This window comes from Staurois parvus, unplaced genomic scaffold, assembly GCF_062004578.1.
Source record: "Staurois parvus isolate SC_StPar_1 unplaced genomic scaffold, SC_StPar_1.0 ptg000025l, whole genome shotgun sequence".
Classification (NCBI taxonomy): Eukaryota; Metazoa; Chordata; class Amphibia; order Anura; family Ranidae; genus Staurois; species Staurois parvus.
The window spans coordinates 21,575,001-21,593,568 of NW_028317821.1; the positions used below are offsets into that span (position 1 = coordinate 21,575,001).

Below are 18,568 nucleotides of genomic sequence, written 5' to 3' on the forward strand. Positions count from 1 at the left end.
ATGAATTGAAGAATATGGATGAATGTGAAATAATAATTTATGTAGTGACCTGTGAGATGAAATATTGCTTCAGTTTTTATTCACAAAGCAATAACTAGATCTTATCTTATTATCTTTGTGCCAAAGTGTAGCATTGTGATTAAAGTCCACCTTCAGGATGGAGAAAAAAATTCAGTGACCCCCTTCACTCCGTTGAAAGGGTTAAATATTTTCTAGGCTGGGGGAACTGAAGAGGGAATATTTGCCTTATGTCCTTTTCAAACAGGGTTAAATCTGTCTTGATCAGCAGGGGATCTGCTCATAGATCCTCTGCTGATCAGTGTACATCGGGCGGATGACACGTCAGTGTCCACCATCAGTTTATGTAGAGAGGGCACGGACAGAACCTGCACTGCTCTATGGGCGGCTGGGTGTAAACGGACTGCCCTGTCTGTTTATACCCGACTACCCTCTGATTTGCCTAAATGGTAGATGATGGATCCCTTTCCATTTTTTTTTTTTTAGCCGACCAGATAGAACTCTGAGGTAGGACTGTGTAACTGGACACAAATCCATTTACACCCACCTGGCCATAGGGATGAATGGACGACCCTATCAGGTCCGCCTGAAAAACTGACAGGTGGACCTGATCGGACCTACTGTGAAAGGGGCTTTAAAGTGACGATAAACTCCGGTTTCACAAAAAAGAAAATTCTATTTAAGTATGTATTTTTAACTTAAAAATCCCTTCTGTTGCTCTTAGCCTCCTCCAAATATTTTCTTTTTTTTTTTTCTGTTATGATATGATTTCCTATTAGAGGATGGCTACGTTTGTTCTCTATGGTCCTACCATATGTAGGAATGTAGCTGTGACAGGAGTCACTTTAAGTGGGTGACTTCTGTCACAGTTGCCACCCTCACTTGCTCCCAAGATGGACTATGGGACTCTTTATTATGTGCATAGAGCTGTGCGCATGACCACAACTAAAGTGCAATTTGCTTTACAAACAAATGGGGAGAAAGGAGAGGATCAGTAGCCAAAGGACATTACAAGGAGGCAGAAAACAAAAAAAATTAAATTTCAATAAATTTTATTGAATAAATGTGAGGAAACCATTTAAGTACCAGAGTGGTGTCATTCCTCCATTCTTACAAAGGCACAGTTATATTTAGTATATACAGTATATACAGAAAACAATGGACACACAGATGATGGAAGAATACATGACTATAAATTCTTAATCAGTTGCTGGTCACTAAAGTCTTTCAAGAGACAACCATTTCCACTGAGGGAGCAGTCATACCCAGAAAATTACGACCAGAAATATAACATTCCAAAAGTAGAGATGAGGAATGGAATTACGGGCATTGTGAGGGCAGAAAAAGAAGATTCCATGATGTTACTGAAAGGTACCTATCTATAGGAGTGTCTGTTGTAAGAGCAGATCTTGTGACTAAGAAGTCTTAAAGAAAAATGTAGAAAAAGCAGGGAGAAGAGAGCAGGGAAGAAGGTTGGTAATGGAGCCTCATTGGGTACCTACATGATGACCAGGCTTTAAGAAGTTGGACTGTCCATATTGATTCAGTAGCATTTCACCATAAATAGTTATCCAAGGATTCCATATATAATTTTTAAAACCTTTTGAGTTTCTCCTGTAAAATAGAAACCAGCTTTTCATTAAACAAATTGTAAGAAACAATTTCATGAAAAATAGATTACATGTCCATTAAGTAATGGATGTGTGTGGATTATTTTTGGAGAACAAGGAGATCAGTTAGTGTCACTTTAACTCCAACCTTTTGGCATGGTCCTCTTTTTCCCTGATGCTCTGGGTGGTTCTCTTCATTATCATGTAAAATGCAAGACTGTTAAATCTGCACTGTACATGGAGGTGGAAGGCTTGTGACCCTGGCCTGAAGCACCTTAAAGGGGAGGCTTTGCTAGAGTGGTAAAATGGATGAAGGGAGCCTACTGGAGTGAGAAGTTAGGTGAGCGTAAGTTTCTTTTCATACGAGTGTCATCCATTCAGTCACTCTCTCCTCCCCCCAAAAAAATTCAGTTTACATTAGTTTTTACATACATTTTCAGTTCAGTTTAAGTCAGTTTACTACAGTTTTCACTTCAGTTCAGTTTACACCAGTCTACTTCCGTTTTTGCTTCTGTTTTTTTCTTTTTCTTTGCAGTTGTTGCAGAAACCAATCAGAGGTGACAACTGTTAAAAAAAATGTTTCTGGCCTAAAAACATACATAAACGTAAAGGTTGTAAATGGACAGCATTCGTTTACAGCCCTTCCGTTCCATTTCAATGGATCTGGACGTTGGCTGTTCCGTAAAAAAACAACTGAATGTACAATGAATTGCTGCCCATTTTTTCATCCATCAATAGATGAAAAATTACCAGATGGAACACCCTTGTGAAAGGGGCCTTACTCTTTATCCATGTACCCCTAGACTGAACAAGCAATCAACCCTTTCAATAAGGAATGGGTTGTACTTTTTTTTTTTTGTGCCTGGACTCAGGCTTTTAATTGTATGTAAAGCCATTTTTTTTGTTTTTGTTTATTTAGGATAGTGTGAGGAAGTGTTAAACCCTCTGTATTTGTTTTTTTTTTTTTTGCTATCTGCATCAAATCAGGAGAATTTCCTCCACTTCCTGTCTCAGAAACACAACAGGAACGAAGTGGATATTATCGTAAAAGCAAGCGAACAAACACTTAGATAGTTGTCATTGGAACAGGTGTCCCCATTGAAAGGTTTTCCCTCCCCTGTTCATGTGACATTTGGATTTCCCATCACTTTGGCATAGAAAGGGTGACTCTCTCTCCAGCAGAGACACAGACTGCAGTAAGAACCACCTTAAAGCACTGTGTTTTAATGTCAGTTTTGTTTCCCCAGCAGACTGTGTACAAAGCACTGCTTTAAGTCTCTGCCTGTCACACCATTGGGCTAATTTCCACATGTCTGTCAGTATTAGTGCTTCACTGCAACCAGTCATTCTCAGAGAAAAAGTTAATTTGCTTGCTCTGTCAGAGCCACAGACAACTTAGATTGCACATAAACTGATTTTTGATAGTCATGCTACCCATTTTTTTTTTCTAAAGAGAACCAGACACAAAGGAATTTATGCAGAATTCTTAGTATTTAGTGTGGAATTGTACTTGTGCAACCTTTCTTATGAAGGTATTTCTTTATCCCTTTAAAGCTATGTTTTCGTAGTCCGCATTTGTGTGCATAACAGAGTTAAATAACCAAGCACTTTTTAGTTTAAAAAGCCTGTCAGCAGAAAAAAATAAAAAATAAAAATAAAACAGCTGAACAATGAACAACTTCATTTTTTCTTTTACATTATCAAATAAGTTATATATCAAATGTGTCAGAAATTGTACTAGACGGTTTAGGAAATTTTTTTTTTTTTTTTAGTTATACTTTTGCTGTATGTTATTTCATGGATGCTGGCTTGTAACGTTTCTGAGTGGTCCAATTCAAATGAGAAGTATGGGAAATAAAACAGCAAACCTTCATTCTTGCCTCCATGCTGCAGCATCAATGTTGAGATGCAGCTGTTGTATGCTGGCTCCAAGACCAAGAACCGAGAGGTCAATTGACCAAATGATTGCTCTGTTCCTTGTTTGCTCTGAGTGGAGAGCAATGGCAATCATAGCCCTCTCCCTGGAGCACTAGGCTTGGGTATCCTTCCAGAGCCTGGAGCGGCTTTGCTCCATCAGCTGAGAGAGGGCAATACGAAAAAAAAAAAATTACAATTTGTTTTTATTTTTTTTAAATTAGTTTTATTTTTTATTACATTTTTTTCTCTTTAAGATTTTTTTTTTCATATTTCACTATGACCAAAGTAGTATAATGTTACCATAGTAACATTGTACTACTTTGGGGAAGTGATCAGTATTTTTTTTTACACAATTTTTACACAATTTGCTTATAGCAAAGAATTACTTCGCTATAAGCAAACATTTACCTGAATGACATCGATTCATTCAGGGTTTTTTTTTGTGCTTAGCTGTGATTTGGCCACAGCTAATCACATGACACAGATGGGCTGTGATTAGCCCAGCTTGTGCATGTGATTGCTGTGACCATTCACAGCTAGACACACTAGTATACAATGGATGGCATGAAAGGAAGCCATCCATTGTATACAACTGCCATGGGACCTGCTGTGAATGGTCACAGCAGGTCACATGGTACTGGAAACGGGGCTGGTACACAGATCTGTCATGGGCTGTGTCCAAGGTACAAAGCAGAGCGGCCCTGCGGGCAGGCAAACTACGCATGCCTGAAAGGACGCCATATGGCATCCACCCGGAGGGATGAGCTGCTCGCCCGGCCACCTTTGTGCTATTGGTCGGGCGGGAACTGGTTAATTAAAATTTTCATAGTTAATGCTATGCACATTTACCATTTGACTGTAAAATGTCCATACAATCTTTTAGATATACCAGAAATATGTAATATAAGAACCTACCTAAACCATCCAATCAATTTGTACTCAATCATGCACTACGAGATGACAATTTATTTCCCGGAATGGACCGTTAATAACCCTATCAAACACATTTGCATTCTTCAAAAGATCGGATGAAATTTGATGACAGCATTCTTTCTGATCTGTCAAGGTTCGAGACACCATCTTTGCAGAAATCTTTCTCACTCCCAAGTCCTCCATTAGAAGTTCTTCTGCCATCATTCACACATTCAATTTTCGATCTGGGCTTGTGTTTTTGGCTGCCCACTTCTTGTATCACCGTGGACATCTTCCCACCCTTCCTTATACTGCCTATGCCATTCAAAAACACTTAATGCCCACCATAAGCCTGTTGTAACAGAGGTAATGTGGCACTCGACACAGGTTACAATCTGTATGATATATTTTAGGTTTACCTTATATTACAAAGTGCAAGGTCCCTGTTGCAATGTAGTGTTAGGATTATCTCTGGCTAGGTTCACATCTCCATGTTCCTGCGGGCCGCATTTTATGTGGGTATGAGAGCCCATTCATTTGAATGGACTCCCGTGTCCCGGGACACGTAGGGAAGAAGTCCCTGCACTTCTAAAGTAGGAGCCTCGCTGAGGCATCAACAGCGAGGCTCTTACTTTACTTTCCATTCATCGTGCATCAGCATCAGAGGTTGGTCATCAGCTCTGAGGAAAGGGATTCGTCCCCGAAACGCGTCAACCATATGACCGCACTGACTGTGAGAACACCTTGCCCGCCGTTGTGGCCATTGTCATTTTTCTATGCTTTTTAGATACATGCTTCGTCTGTGAGTATGTTTTTATGATTTAATTCCTACAATAAACCTTGGATAATGCACTAGGTGTGTGCGCCACCTGTTTTCTCTCTATCCAGTGGCTGATTTCCCCGTCTGAGGAGGGCTGCACCCCTGGAACATTTCCTTTTGGTTGTCGCTGTCCTGGTACCCTTGGCTTCCCTTTTGGCTGTGCATATCCTGAGGCGCTGGAGAGTACATACGCTAGTCAGTAGCTATTTGCATTGCTTATTACTGTAAAGTGGAAAGTTTTTGTGGAAGTGATTCACTGCCTGGTCACTTAAATTGGTAATGTGACTCCCCTTTGCCAACCACCTATCCACCTAATTCCACTATCCCACTTAATCCCCTCCCATGTGATAGCAATAAAGGTAATTAAAAAAATGCCCATTACATTCGTTGACATACAAAAATGTGGATTGCGCTACACATATTTGGCAGTGTATATTGAACAGTATAGGTACTTATTTGTAATGTTTTACATAGCTATATCTGCAAAAGGGACCAGCCTGAATTTTCTGACTAAAGTTCCACTTCAATTGTGTGCAAAAAAGTAAAATAGTCTCTGGCAGCGAGAGTGTTAAATGCTAATTTTTTGGGAGGGCCTCTTTGCAGTTGTCTTCAGCCTGTGTTGGGGTGTTTCTAGCACATTGCTTATCATTTGTATTTTCTATAAGTGTTGACAGAGAACATGTAAGTTTCCAGAAAACACCTGTTACAAATCATTTCAGTTCTCAAGTTCTCTCTTTTGTTAGCTTTGTGTTCCTTTATCTGCTAGATTAGTTTGTCAACATAGTCATTCATCATCATCGCAGCTGACGTGGTCACTGAGCTCAATGTGATGTCAAGGAAACCTGTATCAGCATTTTTATTTTCGTAACTCCAAGTAAACTGGATTGGGACGCATGACTGCAGGCCAAGATCGTGAAGTGACCATTGTGGAATCTGTCATATCACATCTACTGGGCGTTTCCTCTCAGAATGTTTAGGTTCTGCAGAATGATCTACAGACTGGCCAGGGAATTTGGGCTTCTGCCTAATCCTTTCAGTATACAAATCAACCAAAGGATGTGAAGCTATACAACAGTGCTATTGTCTCCTTTCACTGACTGCTGCCTTGTGCTGCAATTATGAGAGGTTAGATCAGCACATAAATATGACACTTGATGGGTTATTTGATGTTTGGTATTTATTAGAGAGAGTAATTTTCTAATGAAAAGTAACCTGAGTAGAACACTTTTCTAAATGAATATAATTCTGGATATACACAGATTGTGTTTTAATATTTGATCTGTAAACTCAGTAGGACTTATCCAGAGTTATTAATCTGACAGCTAAAGTGTAAAAAAACAATCTGACTGTGTATGGAAGACTTAAAGGGTTAGTTCACCTTGATCAAAATCTGCCTGTGCAGGTATGGGGTTTCTCTGGATAAAAACAATCTGGTCAGCTTTGGCCAAAGTTAGATAATGTCCTTGCTATAGGTGTATGCCATTTACTTACCTTTTAAAACTTAGCTGAAAAACTCCCAGAGATGGTATCATCCTGTCCTGCCTTGTTGCTAGGATGTTGCTAAGATACTCCCAGCTGATTCAAACCCCTTTACATGCACTCTCTCCCCTGTTGTAATAGCTCTGAGCTTGGTGATGCTTCAATGGAGGAGAATGTGAACCACACATATGCGAAGGTTTGAGAGATCGCTCCTGTGATGATGGGGGTCCACCACTTAGGAGAAACCTTGTATTTTTCTTAATGAATACAAGGCATTCTCTGACTGGCCGAGATGGAGAAGTAGGCAGATGAAATCATGGTCCATCTTTGCCAATGACAGGAAACCTTGCATTCATTGATAAAAAAAAAAAAAAAAGGCTTCTCCTGAATGGCAAACTACTCAACACAAATCTCCTTATTTCTGTTGCTTTAAAACAGTGCTGCTTGCTGTACGTAGCTAGTACTACTACAGTCCATTACAGCATACATGTGGTTTCATCGATCTGTAATGGATATATTTCTTTCTGACCAAGCAAACATAAAATTAAAATTGGAATTCTACTTTAAGGCGTAGGGTATGAACATGAGCAAGACAACCGGTCAGCTTTAATGGATGCAGAGCTGGATTCTAATATAAGGCTAAGGATGTCAAACGTTTGGAAAATGCTTCCTTGTGTCAGAATATTTTCTTTTTTTGTTTACCTCCAAATTCATGTATTTATAGTTTCATCCACTTTAGCCACCCATAACTGTATCAAGTACATAGAATATGTGATAATTTGTTACAGTATCTCCTAGATTCATCTTCCCATGAATTGTTCAGAACAAAAGCTCATGTGTGGTTGCCACACGTATATTGTTTTTCTTCTATACAATACAGTGTGATGTAATGAGTAGGAAAATTAGATTGCTTGCATTAGGTAGGAATAACAGTTGCTCTTTCAGTTTTAACACGTGAGACCAAATGGTGGTAGCAATCACTCTTCCTTTGCTTGCACATTATGGCCCCTTTCCCGCGGGCAATCAGACAGACCAGATCAGATGGTCTATGTATCTCTGTGGACCAGCGAGTGCAAACAAACTGGTGCCCATTTACACCCGCCTACCTCCACTCTGAACCGCAAAAGGAAATGGAGGGGGATTCATTCCCCTTCTGTCTAGGTGGATTGGAGGGCAATGGGGTGTAAACTGACTGCCAGTCTGTTTACACCTGACCACCCATAGAGCGGGCTGTGTCTGTGTCTGCTGTGTATGAACGGAGTGCACATGGACCTATCATCTGCCCACTCTGTTTAGCAGGGATCAGTGGACAGATCACCCTCTGAGCAAAGCGGGGACCATCCCGTGTGAAGGGATCTAACAGATAGCATTGGCAAGCTCCAGTACTCATGCATGCGAGAACATCGGCATTGGCAATCTCCAGTACTCTTGCATGCATTGGTAGGTGCATGGGATTTTCCAAATGCAGTTTTATGCATGCCAGTTCCACCTTACTGTGCTTTGCTACAGTCTCTTCTACTTTACAATCCTGTGCAGTAAGGATATGTTGGGCCACACTAAGCCCCAAATGGTGTTACAGTGCATGTAATCTGCATCAACATGTTGGAGAATTGGTTTTTCCTGTTGATAATAGACAGAAATGATGCATACGTGTAGCGAAATCTTTAGTAGAAGTAGGGATAGAAGGAAATGTGTGGTATAGAAAAGTTTTGAAGTAATAGAAGGGAAAATGAACTATGGCAAGGTAGGATGCTGAATTTTTGCAAGTTGGGAAGTATTCCAATATGTTGTCAGTTTCCATGTTTGCTATGCAAAGAAAATTAAAGGTGATGCCTATGGACATTTCAGTTGCAGTTTTCCCTAGCTTTTGTAAATTGCCTCTAGCATGCCTTACTTTGGGACGTAAAAGTGTAGTTTCAGCTTTGAATCTTGTTGGTTGCTCGTAAATAATTCATAAGCTTATGGCAAGGGTAGGCTGATCATGTAATAGCACTAGGTTGTCTGTTTTCTGCTGTCAAATGTTCTAAAGACAGAAATGCATTTGTGGTTTAAAGCTGTACAGGAGCTGTAGTCAGAATAGACTCTGTGGTCACTGCTATGATTAGAATTACAATTTAGGCAACATGTATCAATTTAGAGCTCAAGGTTAGCAACCTATTTTTGAGAGTTCCACTTTCTCCAACACAGACTATGTTTATTGAATACTTTCGGATGCTCATATTTTCTCATCTTTAAATTAAATAGATTTTTATGCCAATGTTATATCACATCACATCCAGCTTTATTAAACCCAGACATGGCACACTATAGCCCTGCTTGGGACTTCACCTCTCTAACCTTTTCACCCAATATGGGTATAGACCAGAGCGGACTGACCATTTGGAAACCCGGGCACTGCCCGAGGGCCCGGGGTCAGTAGGTGGCCCCATGAGATGCCCCTGGTACCTTTATCATAGGCTTTTTTGAGTTTGGGTAACGACACGGGCCCCATGATCCCCTATTGCCCGGGGGCCCCATGAGTTGTCAGTTCGCCCCTGGTATAGACATAGAATGAACAGCCCCCAGAGTTCTGGAAGTTGGGGGTTTTCTTACAGGCTTGAGGAGGTGACATCTCTCTACATGGTCAAAAGAATTTGTACAGTTTGCCTTTTTAATTGCTCAAAATTAATTGCCAATGAAGGGTTTTGTTGGTTTTTTTTCATATTTGTTTAATTGCACAAACCTTTATTTTTTTTGCCAGCTCCACAGTTTTAGAACATTTGACAAAAGTTTTACATATACTGTGTGTGTGTGTATTTAGACATTGTTTTACTGCATTACTTCCTCCCATCAATCCCCTTGTCTTTAATCTGGTGATTCTGGAACATACCTGCTGGTGATTATGAAAGCTTGAAATAAAAGAAAAATAATGCCAGTACTAAGACATTTCTCACCGCCAACAATCCGGTTCAGAAAGTGTCTTGGAAGTTTGAACATTAAAGGTTATATTTACCTTTGGAACATGTTCCAGCTCCTGCCTCCTCTCCCCCTGAACCCTCCTCCCTGTGACACAGGTGGGGGATCCTTTCCTCGCACTTGCTGCCCCAATTTAAAAACTGCACAGCCATGCAAAGCTCCGCCCACACAGCCGCGTCATTCAGTTATAGAGTTTTGCGAATGAATGGACTACACCTACCGTGTGCCTCCTGCGAGGGCGCTGGTGAGTGGTCCATTGAGTCTTACTGCCACTCCGTAAACTGTCTGCCTGTACCTTGTGCAGTTATGAGTGTCTGCAGGATTCAGGCATTGCACCCACGTTCTGCAGATCAGGGGTGCAATGCTATACAGGCTACAGTGTTTGTACCTGCAAAAAGATGTGCGTTCATTATTTTTTCATAAATAGTGAACTTAGACTTTAAAGTCTGTGCAGGAGGCAGAGAAAGAGAGGAAGTTACACAGCAGAAGGATTCAGAAAGTACTCTTCTGTTGCCTTATTACTGAACCTGTCGTGTGTTTATTCTGCAAAGTAGTTGCACTGAAATCTGATTAAAGAGAGTTTAGTGTTTTCTGAATAGTTTACTGAAGACTTTCGCTTGTTGTCTGCAGTTCCTCTTTAAAGTCTCTTAGATTGTAATCTCTAACGAGCAGGGCCCTCTGTTTCCTCTTGTACCAAATTGTATTGTAACTGTAATGTCTACCTTCATTTTGTAAAGCGCTGAGCAAACTGTTGGCGCTATATAACTCCTGTATAATAATAATAATAAAAAAGTATATTTAAATCCCAACAATGAATTTTTATTCTTTGCTTCCTTTTTGTTTGTTAAATATACCTTTGGAAAGTGCTTTGTTATATCTGTTCAGTAACTACAAAAGATACCTGTTGATTTTGTACAAAATCTTATGAGCGAATACCTTCCTGTGCTCTCTGAGTTATGGAGAAGAGGAGAGAAGAAGTTGATGTTTGTAATGCATCATAAAAAGAAGTAGGCAGGGCTGACACCATGTCCAGAAATGCAGTGTTTTCATGTTAAGTAGGAGCACACTATATTTCAGGCACATAAACATTTATTTTTATGCGCTTGATGTGTGTTTAAAACGTGATGGAATGTAAATGTATTCCAGAAATGTACAAAATGTTTTTTTTTCTGTTTATGCTTCAAAGGTACAGTTCACCTTTACCAAAAAACGGATTATGCAGTTAAGGGACGTCTGTAGATAAAAACAGGATGTGCAGCTTGGAGCTAAACTGAGTATTGCCCTTGCTGTAGGTGTAAGCCATTTATGTACTTCATGAAGCTTGACTAGAAAATTCATAGAGTGTTGCTAAGGAGGTTGCTAAGAGAGGACTAGGTGTTACTGTTCACCTTCACCATCAGAGATGGGAGCTCTTTCTCTGATTCAAACACTCTCATCTACTTTCCCTTCCCTGATGCAGGGGCTGTGAGCTCAGTGTATGAGAGCTCATTCCTGTGATGGTGAATAGGAGCACCTAGGCCTCTTAGCAATGTCCTAGGAACTTTCAGTTCTTGTGCACACTGGACGTTTTGATAACGCTGGTAACATTAGCTGTGTAGTCTCGTTAACATCATACGTTATTTCACCTTTTTTCAGCGTTTTTGCATTAGCGTTTAGGTGTGTTTTCTCACATTTTTCAGCGTTTGCGTTTTTTAGCGTTTGTTTTTTGGTCAAGAAAAGTCCAAAAATGCTGGTTTGCAGTGTTTTACCACGTTTTGTTGCGTTTTTCAGCATTAGAACATTTTTTCAGCTAAACAACTCCTCTAGAAACCCACTAGTCCTGGGTTCTTTTTTCCAGCCAAAAAATGTCCCAGCAAAAAAATGTTGATTACAGTCTGTGTGTGCATGGACACATAGGTTAACATGCCTGGGGGTGTACTGGCTGTAGAAAAAAACATCAGAAGCCAAAAACAGCCACTGTAAAAATGTCAAGTGTGTATGAAGACTCAAAGTCAGGCTTCATGAGGTACATAAATGGCCTATACCTATAGTAAGGGCAGTATTTAACTTTAGTCAGAGCTGCACAGCTTCTTTTTATCTACAGCAGCTTTTCTCAACCAGGGTGCCTTGAGGTTTCTTCAGGGGTGCCTTGGCAAAATATCTAAAAATTGCCCAAACATTGAATACAAGCCAGCAGGTGGAACAAGCCGCCTTTTTAGTTGCACAAAGTCTCAAGTTTTCATTGTGCACCATTTACGACTTTCTAGCCGCCGGTGTCCTGACAACCAATGACATCATCAGTTGTCAGCTGCCTGCACAGTATCGTAGTACCCTTCCCTGCCCCTCTCCATCAGTGCTGGGGTCACATTGCTCAGCGATGGAGAAAAACTGAGGGGGAAGAGAGACAATAGAATACTAGTCAGTACCAGAGTGCAAAAGTGTTTGCTTTGGAAGAATAAATCACCTCTAATGTTGGGTGTCCTACATACGTGGGTGTTGCTGCGTTATATAAAACTATTCAAATAGTTTTTCACATTTTAGAATGGGGTGCCCTTTTAAAATGATGGGACAGTCCCGAGGCACCCTTTAAAATTATTTTAAAATGGGGTGCCTCAAGACTGGCCATAATTTTAAAGGGTTACTCTGGACTGTCCCATAATTTTAAAGGGTGCCTTGATTGAAAAAAAGGTTGAGAAACACTGATCTACAGCATAAATCATTCTTTTGGTAATGATGAGCTAACCCTTTAAGCTTTTTTAAAGTTCTAATACAGCATTTTATCTATTATCTATTGTTTTTAATCTATTTTGCAATTGCCCATTGTGACTGAGAATCAATTCCAATTGAATTTGACTTCACCCTTCCTTTTTATAGCTAGGTTTGAATTTTTACGAGTGCTCATGTATAACTGTTTATGTTTCCAGTACTTTCCTGGTGTTTTAATGCTAGGTCTGCTTTTTTTAATACAATTCTAATCCTCTTCAATTTGCTTTTTCTTTTTCTAGTCGGGCTATCAAGACAAATCAGGATCTTCTTCCAGAAACTCCTTGGATTCATATTTTCTTCAATGATTTCTGGGGAACCTTGCTTACACACAGCGGCAGCCATAAGTCCTACCGTCCACTATGCACTCTTTCTTTTCGCCTTAATTATACCTTTGGAGGGCTGGAGCCCTGGAGCTACCACCTTGTGAATATCCTTTTACATTCAATTGTCACAGGCCTCTTCACAAACTTCTGTAAAGTCCTCTTTGGCAGTGGATGCTGGACACTCTTTGCCGGACTTCTATTTGCTTCTCATCCAATCCATACAGAAGCCGTTGCTGGGATTGTAGGCCGGGCTGATGTGGGAGCTGGACTCTTCTTTTTACTTTCATTACTATGCTATACAAAGCATTGTTCAACAAGGGGCTATTCTATCAGCAGCTGGTGCTGGATATTCGGTGCTGGATTATGTGCAGCCTGCAGCATGCTCTGGAAGGAGCAAGGAGTTACCGTATTGGCAGTGTCTGCCGTTTATGACATTTTTGTGTTCCACAAATTAAAAGTAAATGAGATTTTCCCCGCAATGTTTAAGGTGAGTACATTTTGAAGCAAGTGTGGCTGAGTTTACTTTTGTTTTCTTGCAGAGAATCTAGCATGGGTTCCTGCCCCATGCATGTGATTATGTGATTTCATGTATTATATCTATTTTCACATATAAGGGAGAATGTTTGTTTGTTTTTTCCTACAAATACTACTGAAGTTTACAGATGAGGTAGGTAAAACACATTACCATTGTAGGGTTAGGAATTTGCCTGTGGAAAGGATTAATTTCCCTGTCCTTTTGCGCACATTAAAGTGTTTAATCAATAATGATTAAAGTTTTACTAAACCCAGGACCCTGAATTCTCTATATCTGGTCTCCCACAGTACACACAACATGGAAATGCAATTATTTCAGTAAATATAAACGGCTAAATACCTTTTCTCATCAGCAGTTAGAGCAGTCTTGTTACTTCTATCAGTGTCCAGCAGAGCATTGGTTAAAGCTTGTAGTTTTAAAGTTTTCACTCTTCCTCCCACTGACATCAGTGATTTGGCACTACTCCTCCTACTGACACCAATGATGTGGCACTACTCCTCCCACTGCAAAATTACAGTTATGAAGTAGCAACAAAAATAATTTTATGGTTGGGGGTCACCGCAACATGAGGAACTGTATTAAAGGGTCGCGGCATTAGGAAGGTTGAGAAACACTGGTCTAGGCAATCGGAAGCGGAAGTTGTCCTACTACCCTCCCTCCCCATAGTCTTGTGGGACACGTGACAGGTCCCAGAAGACGACAGGGCCATTCAGGAAGCACAGCGCTGCTCGCACATGCCCAGTGGGCACCAGACTGTGAAGCTGCAAGCTGTCACAGCCGGTTGCCCACACTGAAGATGTTGGCACCTGGAATACAGGACGGCCGGTGAAACGGGCTGCGGCGGGGGCAACAGCTAACGTGGGACAGGTAAGTGGCTGTTTTTTAAAAGTCAGCAGCTACAGTTTTTGTAGCTGCTGACTTTTATTTTTTTTACAGAGTGAGTGGAACTCCGCTTTAAGTTCACAGCTCTGTGCCGCGGGAACTTATGTGATGTAGTAATATTCATTCTTACCATTTTACCATCCAATGCATGTGCACTAAATCATAGTATATTCTTGCCACACGTAGTACAAGGAGATTTAAAAAAAAAAAAAGATCCCACGTATTTCACGCTGTTGTCACGCATCAAAATGGATGATTTGCTTTAAAGGCAATGCATCAAAACAGGCATACTGTGGCACCTGCATAGATGTGAATAGAGGCAACAAGAGTTGAAAAAACACTTGTGCTGAATTTATTACTAGAAGTATAAATCAAGATAAATAACAATACTTGGAAAACATCTTGCAAGTCACTGTATTATTCACAACCAGGGGAAAACGAGACCAGAAGAGGGGTCAGACTGAAGTTGCTATCATGGTAGATGTGAATGTAGATGGATATTCAGAGTAAAAGCTTATAACAAAAAACAGACTGCACACTTTTTTGACATTCGCACAGTGCACTAAAGATCCTTCCCAGAAGACATAGAGCTTGCAGATTGTCCGCTTCCATTCAATTTTACAATGTCAGCCAAGTTGGGCAATTGACCATGTAATGTAGCATGTATTGCCTGAGTTTTTTTTAACCATTTCTAAATGTTTAAGAAGCGATCTAGTTGGTAACGTGCTTGTACAGTTTTGTAGTATTTGCGCAATGCTATTTAAGTTATTTTCTTTTTGAACAGAAAGTAATGCAAATGAATACATATTGGTCATGAAGCAGGTAAAAGTGAAAACGTTAAAGCCTTTAAAGGTTTTTAAAAATGGGCACAATTTACTGGAGATGTGCGTAGACATTGGAGATTCACATGCATAGCTCTTAATCATACTGTTTGTGGATGATATTTAAGAAATATTCCTCCTGCGCTAAAATAGATAAAAAATAAATCAAGCTGCTAACACCCTAACCTATACCAAAAGGTGCAATAGCAAATAAACAATGATATTGGTGTAGCGCTACAATATGTGAAAAAAACACACACATATATATATATGTGTGTGTGTGTATATATATATGTGTATGTAGATCCAATAAACTACACAAATAGGTGATGGATCCTCCAGGGATCTATACAAAATGAAATAAGTGACTAGGTGCATAAAGGGTCGCGGTAAGGAGGCATTTCTGCTATTTAAGGTAATTCATCCACTTGCGGTTGGCACGAGCACTTAAAACACCGATTGCTGAAGATTGAAGCACATTTATTTGTGTGTTTTTGTATTTTTTTGTGTGTTTGCACATACATTTTTGCACATTTTGGATTGTTTATATGATTTTTTTATTATTTATATATTTTTTTACGTGGACTTTATTTGATTTGTATTTACCATTTGTGTTTTTTTTATGACCACGAGCATTAGATATATGTTTACACTATTGGGGTTCCAGCACAAGCCACTTTATATGTATGGTCATCCCTTTTTTTTGGGATTCACAGTTTCACTTTTTTATATTATCCCACTTTGGGATTGGGAGTTGTTGCACTCTATTGTGGGTCCATTTTGGGACCTGGTATCTTTATGCACTTAGTCACGTATTTCACTTTGTATAGATCCCTGGAGGATCCATCACCTATTTGTGTAGTTTATTGAATCTACCTATATACCGTATATATATATTTATTTTTTTTTTTTTTCACATATTGTAGCGCTACACCAATATCATTGTTTGTGGTTGATACCCTGTAACCTGTTTTGATTTGGGTTCACCTATGTGACATCGCGCACTGGTCTCTTGTGCATTCTAGCAGGAGACAAATTACACACTGTGTGAGCTAAGACATGCTGGTGTCATGCTGTTGAGCTCGGTCTGACCACATCTGACCTTATTAAGGAAGACCAAAATGTGTTGGTGAAAACTAAAAACAGAGGAGCAGAGAAGATGGCTACTTTTTCCCTGGAGAAACGTGTAGTGGTAATGAGTATGGGAATGAAAGTGAATCTATCATTTCAAAAATCTTTGTGAGGCAACTGAAAAAAAGTTGCCATTGCAACATTTTAGTACTGATGCAGTGTTGCTAAATCTATTCAGCCTCACCGTGAAGGATATCATTGCACTGAACCTAGTTACAGCCTAGGATACAGAGGATGTCAGCTTTCATCTGAGTCTTCTCACCCATCTACCTTTTCTTTGTGACAGATTCATTTTGAGTCTTTCAGTGATCTACTGTGCACTATAATGCTACCATATGTGCTTTTCAATCATTTGTTAAACTGCAGGCTCAGTCTTCCCACAGCACAAAATTACAAATCAAGTTGGAGATTGTGAGTACTACTGCTATCCATCATTTTATAATCTATTGCCCCCTGTAATCAGTGTTTCAGGCTCCAAGTGGCATGCTGCTGTGTTCTTCAATCGATTCTTCAATTCTTATGGGCTTAGAAAAAAACACTTAGCGCCCCCCCCCCCCTCCATCACTACCAGTGACAACTGCAATCCCCTTTGTTTTTTAGAAGGCTTTAGAATTTCCTTGCAAATCCTTCTTTTGCGGAACGGGTTAATTATCTTCTTAATTCTCTTCTGGCCTCGATTCCCTTCTATCCTGGCTGTGTCCTTAGTAATCCCCCTTTCCTGCCGGCCCTTATCTTGGATCTCTCCCAATCATTTCTACACCATGCCCAAAGCCAAAATTCAATGCTAACATCTGGCTAAACATTTAGCCTGTTTGTTTTCTCTATTGATTAATTTTAATTGTCATTGTTCTGCATGTAGCTTAGAGGGCAAAACGTGGATTTAATGTTCCTGACATACGTTTTACAATTGCTTTATCTGACACGCAACATTTTTTCCATGCGGCAAAGGTGAGGTAGGCTGCTACGTTCATTTGGGTCAAATAGACTAGTACGTTCATTTAGGCGAGATAGACTGGTACGTTCATTTAGGCGAGATAGACTAGTACGTTCATTTAGGCGAGATAGACTGGTACGTTCATTTAGGCGAGATAAGACTGGTACGTTCATTTAGGCGAGATAGACTGGTACGTTCTTTTAGGTGAGATAGACTGGTACGTTCTTTTAGGTGAGATAGACTGGTACGTTCTTTTAGGTGAGATAGACTGGTACGTTCTTTTAGGCGAGATAGACTGGTACGTTCTTTTAGGCGAGATAGACTGGTACGTTCTTTTAGGCGAGATAGACTGGTACGTTCTTTTAGGCGAGATAGACTGGTACGTTCTTTTAGGCGAGATAGACTGGTATGTTCTTTTAAGTGAGATAGACTGGTACATTTATTTATTTGCCTTGATTGTTAAGCTGATGCTTAAAGCGGAGTTCCACCCAAAAGGGGAAGTTCCGCTTTAAAGATTGGTCCCATGCTCCCCATTAAGGATTGGCACCTTTGTAAAGGAGGGGGTAATGGGTACCTGAATTAGACAGGTACCCACTTCCGCTGCGATCACCTAGGCGATCAGAAACGGAAGTTGTCCTTTTACCCTCCCTCCCCGAAGTCTTGTGGGACACGTGAAAGGTCCCAGAAGACGATGGGGTCATTCAGGAAGCGCAGTGCTGTCACAGCTAGGTGCCCTCACTGAAGATGTTGGCGCCTGGAATACAGGATGACCGGTGAAACGGGCTGTGGCAGGGGCAACGTGGGATTGTGGGACAGGTGAGTGGCTGTTTTTTTTAAAAGTCAGCAGCTACAGTTTTTGTAGCTGCTGACTTTTATTTTTTTTTTTACAGAGTGAGTGGAACTCCGCTTTAATTATACTGCAATATTCTGGAACACAGAGCAAATAATAAAAGCTCTTAAACAGGGAAATCAGGCCTTCTAACATACTCCATCTCTGCTGCCTCCTTCACTGATTTGGTCTTCAGCAGTGAAACTTGAAAGATATTGGTATTATCCTTGAACGTTGGACAATTATGAGCAGAGATGGTCTAAAATTTTCTCTGCAGATGTGGTGTACAGAAGCCAGTAGCCCACAGAAATTTAAAAACGTTTGTACCCACAGCAGCTATAAAAAGATGTTTCCTTACTGACCACGTTGTCACCAGGACAGAATGAGTAAATAAAGTCTAGAAACTATTGTCAAGTTTTTATTGTTCAAATACAAACAGAGCGCACTAAAATTGTCAGCGGGCACGCTGCCTTTGGTTTGGCAGCACTCCACAAAATAAGGACCATACTCAGAGGAAAAAAGAGAAAGGACCCAGAGTTGAGAATTCACACACATACAATCCAATGAGAGTGCCAAACAAATGTCCAAGGTAATTTAATGATCAAATTGATTCAAAACAGAATAGAGAGAACGCGTTTCAGGGGCCAATCACACTCC

General features: G+C 40.2%; 1 protein-coding gene across 2 annotated transcripts in view; it reads left to right on the plus strand.

The window, feature by feature from the left end:
- The window catches only part of TMTC2 (transmembrane O-mannosyltransferase targeting cadherins 2), a 420,955-nt gene that overhangs the window by 129,093 nt on the left and 273,294 nt on the right, over window positions 1-18,568 (plus strand). For both annotated transcript variants that reach the window (XM_089652355.1, XM_089652348.1), the window contains exon 2: window positions 12,696-13,266. In XM_089652355.1, coding sequence (XP_089508481.1) covers window positions 12,696-13,266 — 571 coding nt within the window. The remainder of the gene's footprint in view (window positions 1-12,695; window positions 13,267-18,568) is intronic.